The 14801-nt window shown below is 45.2% G+C and overlaps 1 protein-coding gene across 8 annotated transcripts in view; it reads right to left on the bottom strand.

Moving 5' to 3' along the window:
- The window catches only part of LOC146358408 (uncharacterized), a 169744-nt gene that overhangs the window by 107755 nt on the left and 47188 nt on the right, over positions 1–14801 (bottom strand). For 2 of the 8 annotated variants that reach the window (XR_014784397.1, XM_084810498.1), the window contains exon 2: positions 11910–11958. The exons of the other annotated variants lie outside the window; for them this stretch is intronic. Coding sequence is in view for 1 of the 2 variants with exons in the window: in XM_084810498.1 (XP_084666624.1) it covers positions 11910–11958 (49 nt within the window). In the remaining variant the exon portion in view is untranslated. The remainder of the gene's footprint in view (positions 1–11909; positions 11959–14801) is intronic. 8 annotated transcript variants of the gene reach the window in all.

Raw genomic sequence — 14801 nt, 5'->3', positions numbered from 1 at the left:
TTCCTTTCTATACCCACCCACCATCAGCAGAATATCAAGATTTGGAACTAGCTTTGAATCACTAAATGATACCTCAGAATACTCTGGGCTAGGATATGTACATGAAATTGAGATAGATGACTCAAAGAAGAAGCAAAATGTAATGACAAAGTTGGAAGCACTTTTAGTCATCCAAAATTTCATTTGACCTTCTTTGTTCAGTCTTCTATCTTTAAAGAGAAGAACTAATCAGTAGACTGGCCTCATCTTAGAGACTTTTTATCTTGACACTGATTACAATTTCCAATCTAATTTACAGTGCTGCAAATTAAATTCTTGTCTTCCTGATCATAGACCAAATTGACTACGTATAATTAAACTATTACTAACCTGTCATTTAGTCTATGAAAAAAAAAAGTTCATGTACTGGTTATATCTGACTGTCCTCAGGTATGCAGGGGGGAGGGCAAAAGCAAAGAGCCCCAGTCCAGATAAGGAGATCAGAGCAAGTCTTCTGCATCAGTAACTTCTGCAGGATCAGGAACTGTGGCATAAATCGGAACACACATATCCAGATGCAGATGTTGTCCATTGATTGAGCATTGCTTTCAACTGAATGCAAATTCAGATGTACACCCCATCCACATTTTGATGCAATGAGAGATGAAGTGGGGCAGACATGTTTAGGGGGAAAGGGGAATGTGGACTTTTCCCCTTCATTTTTCAACTTTGCCTTTCCCATTCCTTCACTGTCTGCTATTCATTAATCTTGCTTCTCACTTCTCTTCCCTCCCTCTTTTACCTCTCCTTACTGTCAACTGTGTTGTTGTTGTTGTTTTTGTTACTATGTTACTCTGACAAGCAGCCTTCCCCAATCTGGTGTCCTCCAGATGCGTTGGACAGGCATGCTGGCTGGGGAATGTTGGGAGTTATAGTCCAACAGATTTGGAGGGCACCAGGTTGGGGAGGCTGCTGTAAAGCACTATATACGTAGTGCTGTATGAATAAATAAAATAATAATCATTCTGCCTATTGCCTTAAAATGTCCACCCTTCAAAATCTTAAGAGATCTTCTACAACTGTTTTCTTATATTCATTCTCATTCTCTTAGATCCAGAGTTAGGTCCAATTCTCACCAGTAGTGGCATGGCTTCTGCTTCCACATAGTGATGTGAATTGGTCCCGAGACAGTTCTCTTGACTGCAGCCACTGTCTCTCTGGCTTTATTTTTCACCACCCTTACAAACTTTGGGAGAAACAAAATGGATTAAGACTATCTTGGTGCTAACGGTCTGCTCTCTGGAACAAAAAGTTGTATCCAATGTTACTCCAGCTTAGAGTAGGTCTATTGAAATGAATGGGATTTCAGTTAGATTAACGTTGGAGACAAGCTCTTAAAAAATAATTAACCTCTTTGATAGTGGTACCATACATTGACATATTTTCCTCTTCATGATTCAAGAAGTTAGTTTATTTTTGAAATGGAAACAACACCAATGTGTCTTCATTTTATAACGTGAAGTATTCATATTAAGCCTCAAATACATATACTTTTAAAAAATTGAAATCATGTGAATAATTTTATATCACATTTAGAAAGAACAAATCTAACCAGACAACACAATACAAATTAAAGATAAACTATGTAAATATCAGTTTCATCTCAGGCTTCGATTAACCTTTTTGGAGGGATACTTTAATGAAAAAGCTCATCATTTGTACATTCTGCACAATTTTGCCCTTAATAATTGCTTTCTCCTGCATACACACAAACACAGTATCTGTATGAAATCAAGCTTCCATTAACCTTTTCCTGAGTGATGTTCTGAGTAGGTTGCACTTGGGTTTCTTTGCATTCTGCTTCCTAATTATTTCCCTTTTTGTAAACCCAGGAACAATTTTCAGTCATAGTGCTGTGCACGACTGAAGTCTTTTGAGACAGTGAAAAATTAGCTTGACCTTTTTTACCTCAATTAATCAATATTGTTAACTCTGCAGCTTTGTCTTGTAACCTCAGTGGTTCTGCAAAGCATGAAAATAGACTGATTTCTGCTGAATATTTACTGTGTAAGTAGATCACCAATCCATATTTCTGTTTTGATAAGGAAGCTAATTTTTTTTTAAGAGATGCTGTTTTCTTAGTCCACATTTTGAGTTATTCATAATGATATAAAACCAGCCATTTCTGTGTTCTCTCTGACTATTATAGGATATGAGATCAAGATCTGTCCATTGGAACAAAGTAATGTGCATCGGGGGGCGGGGAGAGATCTTCATAACAACAGAATTAGAAGCACATTGGAGGATTACCTGGCTTTTCATGGAATTGGCTTTCATCCATCAGTGCACACAAAGCAAGAAAAGCTGAGTGCACAGTACCTTCAAAATCCAGTTTTCAGGAGTCACACAGCACTTAAAAGGAACATACTTCCGGGTGGGGTGCGAGGAGTAGAACTGAACATTATCAGACTGGCAGGGGCTGCTCAACCAATGAGAGAGGCTTGTCCTGTCCCCCCCGCCCGCCCTGCTGTCCAGGCTCCCCCTTCTACTATGTTATTATGAATGGAGAGCAGCTAATTCACAATCCTGAAGGCTCCCTCCTACTCCTACATTATCTCCCCCACCTTTCTCCAATGTGCATGCTTTTGCCTTGAGAAGCCAAAAACTCCAATTCTGGCATGCAGCATCTGAAGGCTTCCCATTAAAGCAGCCCAGACCCCCCAGTTTCACCCCATTCCAACACTCTGCTGTGGAATTATTGCTTCCAACCCTCCTTTCTACCCCCCTTTCTCCTTTTCCCTGCTCACAATAAGATGAGAAGCACCAATGATCTCAAACAATAGCTACTGCGACTTTACATAACAACAGAGAAACTACAGAACGTCAAAGAAACACAGCATTGAGATAATAATTTCATGGAGAACCGAAAGAGCGCTTTAGAATGATAAAGTTAGCCTTTAATCCTTTAAACACTTTAATGCTTTAGCGATTTATCGTGGCTCCGTATGCACTGAGTTCTGTTAAAGATTCACTGTGGGGGAGCGAGATTTATTTCTTCGTTCCAAGTAAACATACACAGAAGGGGGATATGGGAAAAACTACTTTGGGGAAACAAGAGGGAATGGGGTGTCCCACTCCCTTGACCATGTCACTGCCAGGTCACAGAGGCACACTCAGGATTTAAGGGGGGGGGGGACATGGCACACTGTGACAAAACTGCCAGGGAGTCACATTAAGTAAAACCAAGTCAGAGTAAAAGGAGTTTCAGACAATATGACTTTTCAAGAAGGAAGCAGCTGGTTGGCAGCGGATTGGTCACAAAGGACCTCAGGCTGCTGTAACTTTTCACCAAATCGCTCGTGAAGACAGTCCCCAGGACCGACATTATGTGTGTAAGCTGGGCTGTCATCCTGGGCGCTGAGCTGAAGTGGGTGCTGAGCTCAGTTCAGTGACTCCATGTTTGTTGAGTGCACAGGTTGGGGGGGGAGTAATAGATGTCTTCCCAGCGCCCTCAGTTCTACAGATTGTTTGGGTACTAAATACAAAATTCTATCAATTAGCATTTCTAGCTTGATGTCATTTATTCTAGATAAAAATGAGCAGAACACAGCTTTCCCTTGAGGTGACATTACTTCTCATCCACTCAGGTGGGGTGACAAACATAATGCATGTACACATAACATTGAGGAATTTACAAAAGAAGACCTACAATATAGTCCTCCAATGATATTGTTGAATTCTGTCACCTGCATAATGTCCCCAAATGTCAACCATTTACCACTTACCATTTTTTGCTGGAAACAAAAACATGCCTGTGGCATAAAATAACCCAATTATCTATTGATTTTGCCATTGGGGTGTCTTTATGCTCCAAACCCTAGCAACGTACTGGGGTGTAGAAATGTCCCATGGGTCTTCCCAAAGAAAACTGATCTATGGAAGCAGGCTTAAGTTCTCTGAAGGTCAGTAGGTTGGCACAAGCCACGGGATTTTACTGGGCATTTTACATTTACCTCAGCAGAGACAGATTTATTATGGGGATAGAAAAACATTCCACACAACCAAAAAATGTTAGTTTTTAGTAATAGTGTTTGTCTAAAGTTTTACCTTGACATTTTCTGATACTTTTCTAATATTTCTAGTATTTTGAGTTTAAAACATACTTTTTCAGACACCATAGACATATTTGAGATGGTGGGGGATTTTATCGCCCCAGGATATGTTGGAAAATGGCTTAGGGTAGTACAAAGACTCCAAAACACATTTATGTATATTTTTAGAGTTATTGGATGAATGCTAAGCACTATAAATAATAGTTTAAAAGAAAGCTGTAAGCCAAAGACACTCTTTGCCCAGGGTGCTATTGATGCTATGGCTGGCCCTGTGTGCATCCATGAGCCACACTTCAGATGTTGATCAAGGTGAGAATATCCTAAATAAAGTGCATGCAAGTGTGAGTTTCAGGATTGCATGCACCCACTATGACAAGTGATCAGTGTTTGAACCTGTCCCACAAGATTCAGATAAAAAGCCACATGCCTTAGGGTTTTTAAAAACTTTTTTTGTTCTTATTTTGTCTCATACTTACTTGCCACATCATTTATAGTCATGCATATTAATAAACAGGGTAAAAGCAATAGAGGGTACTTTTCACTATGATACTTATTTTTTCCATGCAGTTATACAGCCATGAACACTGTATAATGGGCATACACCAGCCTAAAATCCTGCATTTAAAACAGGGCTTTCTGCTTTAAATGCAGGACCACAACTGACTCCATTTTTCACGTGCTTCCTTTTCCCCCCTCCCCTTCCCCCTCTTTCTCCCCGTATCTGAGTCTTCCATTATCTTCCATTGAGCTCGCTCCTCTTCTTGCCGCTTTAACTCTTTTCATGGAGGAAACTGAAGCAGAGCACAACAGGGTAAATTGATAGCTCATTACCCACAATCTATTTAAAAATGGAACAAGGGCATTTAGTGCAGGAGATGCCCTGGAAGGTCACAGCATCATGTAAAGAGCCCAGAAATTTCCGTGAAGGAGCAATCTCAATTGCAGGATAAAAGCTCCATGTGAAGAAAGCCTTTGTGCAAAAACAGGACTGGGAACCAACAGCTCATGGAGGTATAACCACATCCACCTCCACAGCTCAGAAAGATTCAGCCATAATAATTGGAGGTGGTTTTCCAGGAACCGACATCCCCCCACTTCCCTGCTGCCTCAGAGGCAGCACAGAATAGCCCCATCCTCCACGCTGGCAAGAGGAGTGCGGAGTGGGCAAAATGGGGCTGTCTGGAGGGCGTTCCGGGGCGGGGAGGGCAGAAATGCCTGTACGACACATCCAATGTGTCAGGCAGCCTCCTCCCCCGCTCTGCCCTCCCACAGCTAGACAGCCTCAATTGGCTGTCTACCTGAAAAACCAGGGCAGGAGAAGCATGGAGGGAATGATCCCCTCCGTGCTTCTCCTGCCCTGCATTGGATAGGCAGTCGCCTCCGAGTTCGGAGGCAGCCGCCTATCTGAATAGGATTGCGCCCTAAATGACTGGAGCTGTCCCTGGCCTGGTTCAGTCATAATGGGAAACTATGAAGAACTATCAGTAAGCCATGGCAAGCCACAAGCTCACACACTCCCCCACTTCCTTTCTTGGCTGCAAAGAGATTTTCAGAAGAACCTTTTTCAGGCCGAGGGTTGCACTGGCTCCAGGCAAACACATCAGTGGCCACACCTTTATTTATCTATTTGTTTGTTTGTTTACAATATTTATATACCACTCCACATCAAAAGACTTCGGAGCAGTTAACAGCAAGGATAAAAGAATAAACACCATGTTAAAACAATTAAAATATTTTAAAAGAAACAAGTTCTGATAAGACCAGATTTAATAAACCATGGCTCATCACTCAAGGAGGGGTTCCCGAAATAACAATGTCTTCAGGAGGTGCCAGAAGTATCACAACATTGGTGCCTGCTTCACCTCCAAAGGCAGGGCATTCCACAGGAATGGTGCCACCACACTGAAGGCTCTTTTCCTGGTGGACTCCAACTGGGCCATGGGTCCATGTGGAACCACCAGGAACATGCCCTCTGATGACCTCAGTGACAGGGCAGTTATTCATAAAAATATAATAGAATCGTAAACACAAGTTATGGGGGGGGGGGCTTTTTGAAATCCAATTCTCAGTGGAGGCAACTCGTGACCCTCCAGATGTTTGGGGATACAACTCTCATCAGCCCTTGCCAGCATAGCCAATTGCAAGGGATCAAGGGAGATGTAGGCCGAAACAGCTGGAGAGCCACAAGTTGCACACCCCTGTCCCAGGGAAAGCCCTGTGGTGGCACTTGAGGGAGGGAAGGATGGAGCAGCAGCCTCAGCTGGAACCCTGGGAGCTATTTATTTATTATTATTTATTTATTAAATTTATTAATCACCCATCTGACTGGTCACCCAGCCACTCTGGGCGATGTACAACCCACCATAAAACAATTTAAAACAATAAAATTTTACCATAATTTTTTTTTTTTAATTACCCTAACCCACCCCAAATGCCTGCCTGAACAACCACGTTTTTAATGCACGACGGAAGCTCATTAAAGAGGGGGCATGACGGAGTTCCCTAGGGAGGGAGTTCCACAGAGTGGGGGCCACCACAGAGAAGGCCCTCTCCCTCGTCCCCACCAGTCTAGCTGTCCTGGCTGATGGGACAGAGAGAAGGCCATCTGAGGCTGATCTTGTTAAGCGGCCTGTCTGGTGTTGCTGGAGGCGCTCCTTAAGATAGGCTGGGCCAGAACCATATAGGGTTTTAAAGGTCAAAACCAACACCTTGAATTTGCCCCAGAAAACAACTGGTAACCAGTGCAACTCCTTCAGCACTGGAGTGATGTGATCTCGCCGGCGGCTGCCTTTAATCAGGCGAGCCGCCGCGTTCTGTACCAGCTGCAGCTTCCGAACCGTCTTCAAGGGTAACCCCACGTAGAGCGCATTACAGTAGTCTAAACGAGAGGAGACCAGGGCATGTACTACTGATGGGAGCAGATGGTCGGGAAGGAAGGGTCGCAGCCGCCATATCAGATGGAGTTGATACAGCGCTGTCCGGCTCACAGCTGACACCTGAGCCTCCATGGACAACTGGGAGTCCAAAATGACCCCCAGGCTGCGGACCTGGTCTTTCAAGGGTAGCCGTACCCCATTCAACACCAGGTCAACATCCCCCAGCCTCCTCTTGTCTCCCACCAAAAGCACCTCGGTCTTGTCAGGGTTCAGCTTCAGCTTATTCCTCCCCATCCAGCCACTCACCGTCTCCAGACATTTGGACAGGGATTCTACGGCCAACCTTGGTGAAGATTTGAATGAGAGGTAGAGCTGCGTGTCATCCGCATATTGATGACACTGCACCCCAAACCTCCTGATGATAGCCCCCCAGTGGCTTCACATAGATGTTAAATAGCATCGGGGAGAGGATGGAACCCTGTGGCACCCCACAAGTAAGTGGCCATGGGTCCGAAACCTCCTCTCCCAGTGCTACCCTCTGGTACCTGCCGGAGAGGAAGGACCGGAACCACCGCAATACTGTGTCTCCAATGCCCAACCCCTCCAGGCGGTCCAGGAGGATACCGTGGTCAACAGTATCAAAAGCTGCTGAGAGGTCGAGGAGAACAAGGAAGGAGCATTCACCCCTATCCAGAGCCCTCCTCATATCATCCACCAAGGTGACCAAGGCCGTTTCTGTCCCATGCCCAGGCCTGAAGCCCGACTGAAATGTGTCTAGATAATCAGTTTCTTCCAAGTGTGCCTTCAACTGCACCGCCACCACCCACTCAATCACCTTGCCCAAAAATGGCAGATTTGAGACTGGGCGAAAGTTGTTCAGAACTTGAGGATCCAAGGAGGGCTTCTTTAAGAGCGGTCTTATCACTGCCTCCTTGAGGGCTGATGGCATCACTCCCTCCTCAAGGGAGGCGTTCACCACCGCCTTGATCCCCTCACCCAGTTGCAGCTCATAATGAGCCAAGATGGGCAAGGATCAAGTAAGCAGGTGGTCAGCCTTACAGATGAAAGCACCTTGTCCACTTCATCAGGAGGAAGAAGCTGGAACCGATCCCACAAAACTGGTTTGCCACAGGCCGCCTCTTGCTCACTAACTGTATCCACAGTGTGCAGAGTAACACACCTAATCTGATCAATTTTATCTGCAAAGTGCCTTGCCAAAGCCTCACAGGAGGCCTTAGAATGCTCCAGTGGTTCCGGAGCCACAGGACCGACCAGGCTCCGGACCACTTGGAACAGGCTCCTGGGGCAGCACTCTGCAGACGCGATGGAGGCAGCATAATATTCCTTTTTTGCTGCCTTCACCGCCACGAGATAGGCTGAAGATATAGCTCTAGCCCGTGTCTGATCGTCTTTGGAGCGAGACTTCCGCCACCGGCGCTCTAGCCGTCTCACCTCCTGTTTCAGAGCTCGTAACCGCGGATTGAACCATGGTGCAGTCCGAGCCTTGTTCAGGGGGAGAGGGCGTTTCGGAGCCACCCGATCTAATGCCCCAGTGATTGCGGCATTCCAGCCACCCACCAGGGTCTCGACCGAGTGGCCGTTGGCATGCCCCAGAGAATCCCCAAGCGCGTTCAGGAATCCATTTGGATCCATAAGACGCCTGGGGCGGACCATTTTAATGGGTCCTCCACCCCTGCAGAGGGGTTGTGGAACCGAGAAGTCCAACATCACCAGATAGTGATCTGACCATGAAAAGGGGGTGGTGGAAAAAACCCTGACTTCCAGATCACTCCCCGCTTCTCCAGAAACAAACACAAGGTATAGTGCATGACCGGCTACATGGGTGGGCCCAGTTAGAATATGGTGCAGCTCCCAGGAGCCCATGGTCTCCATGAAGTCCCGAGGTGCTCCTGTGAGGATGGCCTCCAAATGTACGTTGAAGTCCCCCAACACCAGTAAGTTAGGGGACTGTACACGCACATCAGAGACCACCTCAAGCACCTCGGCCAGGGAGTCAGTCGTGCAGCGGGGTGGACGGTACACGAGCAGAATCCCCAGACTGCCCTTCGGGCCCAACCTCCAGTACATGCACTCAGCAACCTTGGTCTACCGGAGAGGGGGTCTGGTGAAGACCAAGGACTCTCGGTAGATAACAGCCACTCCCCCTCCCCGATCCCCAGCCCTCGGCTGCCGTGCATACAAAAATCCAGCTGGACACATGGCTGCAAGGGTTGGAGCAGCAGCCTCGGCCAGCCAGGTCTCCATAATACATGCCAGGTCTGCACCCTCATCCAGGATCATGTCATGGATGAGGGAGGTTTTCTGGGTAACAGACCTGGGTGTTAGATGATGGATTGCTCCCACTGCTCAGTTATTTGTGTCTTCATTTATGTTTCCTTCATGCTATACAGGTTGTTCTTTCCTAGTGTTATTTTTAAAAGTGGAGGTAATTTTTAAACTTTATTCTTCACATCACTTGTGGAAGAATCCACATACCACTTCAACCCAGAGGGATCAAGTATCCGTTCTCACTCCAACATAGCCAATGTTATCCCTTCAGATTATTTTTCCATCTATAAAATATTGCTAGATTTTTGCCTCAGCAAAAGCAAATCAGCTGTATTTCATTAATTTAACATTTAAAAGACCAGCTGTGAGTCACTTTGGTATTATAGAACACACTCATCAAGAGCTTTACAATCCACACAGTGTCAGGTTTCTTGTACCACATTTAGAGCAGCTACTCAATCACTTAGCTCATTTTTAATTGGTTTTAATGTTGGAATAACAGAGGAGTAGACTTGGGTGTGGGAAATTGTCTCCTAGTTCTGCATCATGTCATCATTCTGCTTTGCTTGAGTCATGTGGACACAGCTTAATGGGCTGTTCAAAATCAGTTCATGACAGATCTGTATTTTCACATAGCATAAAATTAGCCTGACAAGGCAAGCCTTCAGTCCAACTACGGCTGTGATCTTTGTTCATAGGTGAGGTCTCCATGACCACTCACAGGGGGCAAGGAAAGCTCATAAAGTGAATGTGGCTTCCCTGATCTGATTCCCAGTCTATGTGAGAATGCATAGAGCCTCCACATCTTGGCCTTCCCTGTAAATAGAGCAGGATTCTGTTCTTTTATAAAAATGAGGAGTCTGGTAACAACTAGGGTCTGCATGTATATGGGGTTGGTTGTTTTCTTAATTTACTAGCAGTGAAATCCTATGCATGTCTACTCAGAAGTAAACCCCTTATGTTCAATGGAAATTACTCCCAGGTAAGTGTATACAGGATTGCATCCTACATTATTTTGCTAGCTGCCATTACTCTCCTGTCTAATTCAGTATTTGTTTTTGATTATGTAATGCCTACATGACTCGGTTAACTTTTCCTTGTTTCTATGACTATCAAGATTTATTGTCTCCTGAGCTAAATAACTGAGGTAATTGAATGAACATTTGTCTTGGCCATTATTAACCTTGTAGGACAATGAACATTTATGCCACTATCAATATCTCCTTAATAGAGTACTGTAACAGTAGAAATGATGGGTTTGCACAGCCAAAGGTACTGCTCAATAGCATGGAGTATACAGGAGACTGTAGAATGTTGTGAAGAAAGGGAGATAATATGGTAAATCAGAAAATGGGTACAGGAGGAACAGGAGCCAAAGAGCCAGTTACCACCAGCTGATGTTATTTCCAGATCCTGTCATTCTGTTAGACTAGCACACAAGCATTCTGTTTATATGATGCTTCTTATTCTGGAAAAATGCTCATGCTAGACAGACTGTAGTCATCTGCAGTGACCAAAGCTGTTAGTTAAACTATCCATTCTTATATTGGACAAAGTTCATAACAGAATGAAGTGCATAAGGTAGGCGTGGACAAGGGCAGGCCACCCGGGGCCATTTTAGCCCTAGTCACACACACCCCTGCAGGCCACACCCCATGGAGCACTATGCAAAAAGAACATTTTAAGAATCGGTGGTTTGCCACCAGAATCCAGTGACAAACCACTACAGAACTCTAAAGGGGTTAGATCTAGCTTGTTTGCAAACTAAAGCATACCCTTTTAGTGCTGCATAGCAGCTACAGAGCATGAGAATGGTCAAATTTAGCTTGCATTTATTTAGCGCTTTGTTTCGCTAAAGGCACCATGTCTCCACACCACACCCCAACTGCCACCACTAAATTCTGTTGGGAAGGGAGGGCGGCATGTTTTCCACCTTAGTACAAGAGGGTTACATCCTAAATACTAACTGCTAGGGTTGGGATCCTCAATGGAGTGTCCATGGGCACAATGTGCCCACAGACACTTCCCTGGGCACACGCCCAGCTTCCTGCCCCCTGTGATTTTCTTTTAACTTTTAATATTTGTTTATCATCATCATCATCATCCTCAACTAGGGGGCTGGCATGCTGCCAAGCAAAATGCCATCCAAGAATGCCTCTGCACACCATGTGGGTCTCATAGGCATTTTAGAGAATAAAAATGGTGGATGGCTGCAACACAGTGTTGTTTTGAAGTGTGCCTATCCACCCAGAAAAAAAAAAGTAAGCTGGGTGTATTCTGGAGGGGGTGGGGAGCAAGGGGAGTTTTGCTTATGATGTTTGACTATGAAGTGCAGGGAGGTTGCTTGGTTTTTGTGCATGGGGGATTGTGTGTGTGTGTGTGTGTGTTAGTTAGCTGGTTTGTTCATTTTGATGTGGTGTGTTCTGCTTGGGTTTCATGTGTGGTATCGGTGTCAATTGCTGTGTGTGCGCGCGCATGTGCACGCATGTTTTCCCTGTTTTTGTGGGGGGTGGAGCTGTGCTGTGGATGGTTGATTTGCCTCTGTGTGCATTTCTCTGAGCATCACCAGTTTGCCTTCTGTGGATTTGTACGTGGGTGTGGGTGTACTTTGTGAAGGCAAAGATGCAATTTGGCATTTGCAGCTCAGACCCACCTCTGCCTTGTACTCAGTTTCTTGTCTATGAGCCTCATCAGTTCGCCTTCTGTGAAACAGAACAGAAAACTGGTTTATGGGAGTGGTTTTGTGTTTTGGAATTCAGACCCCATCTCTGCCTTGTACCTGGATTCATGGGCAAGTTATTTTTCTTTTAGTCTCACCAGTTTGCCCGCTGGGAAGTGGGTGTTTCTGATTGGCCATACCCACCATGGCAGCCATTATGTGAATGGTCAACCCCCCCCCCCCATGGCAGAGTACTGGCAACAAACTCTCAAAACTCTAAATGTGCCACTAGCCCAGAAAGGGGGTGGCGGTGGGGTGACCTGCACTAGGAGATAACAACATTGCTTAGATTGTAATTCCCCATGCAACCCAACTCTATCCATGCTTACTCAGAAGTAAGTCCTACTCTCTTCATTAGGATTTATTCCCAGGTAAGGAAGCTCAAGGTTCAGACTTATTTATTTAATACATTTTGGTTCCACTCCTCTGTTGAGGGGTTCAAAGAGATTTACATGAGGCTCTCACAGACACTCTGAGCCCACTTCCTGAATCCGGGCCTGCTTTCCTCCCCAAATAGATGACTGCTACTCAAAACATACTGTATAGCCACTAGGGGTGTACGAAATACTCACCCCATTCCATTTTGTGGTGTCTGCTGGGGGGGGGGAGGCGATCTGTCCCTCCCCCCCGGAATCCTGGCTGGCCAGCTCCGCTCCGCGGCAATTCCGCAGAGCAGCTGGCCGGCTCTGAAGCCCTAGCAATACGGCCACCATTGCCGTATCGCTGGCTGGACTGACGTACTGCGGACGCCATTTGTGTCCCTGCTTTTTGACGTGATAGGCAACATAAATCTTTATGTAGCCTATTGCACAAAGGAACAGGGACGCAAATATGCCATTTGCGACCCTGTTTTTTCATGCAATAGGCTACGTAAAGATTTACGTAGCCTATCACGTCAAAGAGCAGGGACGCAAATGGCGTAGCGGCTGCCATTTGCGTCCGCAGTCCGTCAGTCCAGCCATATGGCAATGGCGGCCGTATTGCTGGGGCTTCGGAGCCGGCGACAGGCAGGATCCAGCCGACAAGGACTTCGCGAGGAGGCGGAGGTAGGAGATCCAATCCTCGACAGACTTCTGGGGGCCGGATTCAATAGTGTCCAGCCTCATTGTAGAGGATTTCTCTGACATCCCTAATAGCCACTTGGTTGGCAGCCTTGTCCAGCTCCCAGTGCAAGTAGCCTGCATAGTCCCAGGAAATATAAATTTGCATATGCAAATGTTATTCAAATTTGTGTCCTCTTTTGTCTTCTCTTTTGGTGATACAATTTCTCCTTTTTGGCAATGTGTAAATGGCCACCCTATTTGAATCCAGTCTGTGTGTGTAATTATCGCATCGTCAAGGTCAAGAGCAATCCCCTATGTGCCCTCACCATAGTTAGCTCCAGCAGCTAGTAAAGGGAACAAGGGCTATCCTTAGCTAATTATCCCTGTACCAGAATGTTTGTCTGCCTCCCAGTCCTATCATATCCACTGCTTGATGTCTGCTAGTTATCAAACAGTGGATATGTTTGATCATTATCCGCATTGTTTATTTACAGGATTTAAATAGCGTTCTATGTCTAAAAAAATTCCAGTGAAGCGGTGAACAATAAAAGCAAGAAAAAGAATCAAAATACAGATTTAAAATCAGATTATGTCAATAAAACCATTTATCTGGGAAGTTATAGCCCAATCCTGTTCCTTCCTGGGATGCTATTTCTAAAGTGGTGAGTGGACAATTAGTCCTTTCCCTGACTTCAGTTGAAGCTCATATTTTTGACTGCTTGCCCTAGTCATGCCTTCTCTCATAAAATATGCATTTATTTATTTGTTTGTTTGATTTGATTGAGCAATTGAAATATTTTTATTCCTTTCTTGAAAATACCCTTTCCCATGCATAGACCTTCTGTTCTGCCTACTCAATTATGCATGAAAAGCAATCTATAATAAATTACACAAGACTGTTCTTAATTTTTTTGGTTATGGCAAGATCAGTTTACAAGATTAGCTTACATTATTTACTACTTCTACAAATCACAAGCAGTTTAGGAAACTTTGGCGCATATTGTTGCTAGTAGAATGGACGGCTTACAAACAGTCTACTACCAGGTTTACCCTAGGAAGAGGTATTTGGAAACCTGTAATCTATCAAATAAGGAATGTTTTCTCAGTTATGCAAGACCGTTTTGATTGGCTTCATCTAGTTTAAGATTATGAATAATTACCATATTGCTATGATAAATTATCTGTGTTATGTTGTCAATGTTGTTACATGTTTTTCCTCCTGAATGCGCTACATAGTTTTGTACACATACAAAATATCAATTAGCCAGACTTTCAGCTGGGGAACAATCATAACATAAAACCAAATAATAGAAATCATATTATTGTCAGAACCCAGCTTCAGCACTGCACTGGGCTTGTGGGCTATAGACTGGATTTGAGTAGAAGTAGCCTGGAAGGGCCTGGGCCTATTCAGCCTCTGGAATGTCAGAATCTGTGTGAGCTTCTCTCTGTCAGTGTTCCCAGAGCAGAGCCAGGGAGAGTCACCCGACTCCCAGTCCACCTGCTGGTCTGGCCTTGGCAGGCTGGGAGGCTGGAAGCTGTCCGTGAGAACCTGACAGAGGGGGTGGGGTTTGCAGAAGGGTCGCCCAGGTTGAAGTGTCACTGCTAAAGGGCTGAGCAGTGATGCCCTGTTGAGACGGGCCTTGCTGAAAGGCTAAAGGATCTTGTCTGTCAAGGGATCAGGAGGGGATATTCTACAGTCACACCTTCCCCTTTTAAGCTGATGCAAAGGCGAAGAGCCTTGGTTAGGAACATCTCGTCTTCATTGCCTGAAGCCTTCTGT

The sequence above is a fragment of the Heloderma suspectum genome, chromosome 1 (genome assembly GCF_057233095.1).
Source record: "Heloderma suspectum isolate Gila_16-S chromosome 1, 16-S_ref, whole genome shotgun sequence".
Lineage (NCBI taxonomy): Eukaryota > Metazoa > Chordata > Lepidosauria > Squamata > Helodermatidae > Heloderma > Heloderma suspectum.
The sequence above is the reverse complement of the archived record's forward strand: the minus strand, read 5'-3'. Positions and strand labels throughout refer to the sequence as shown.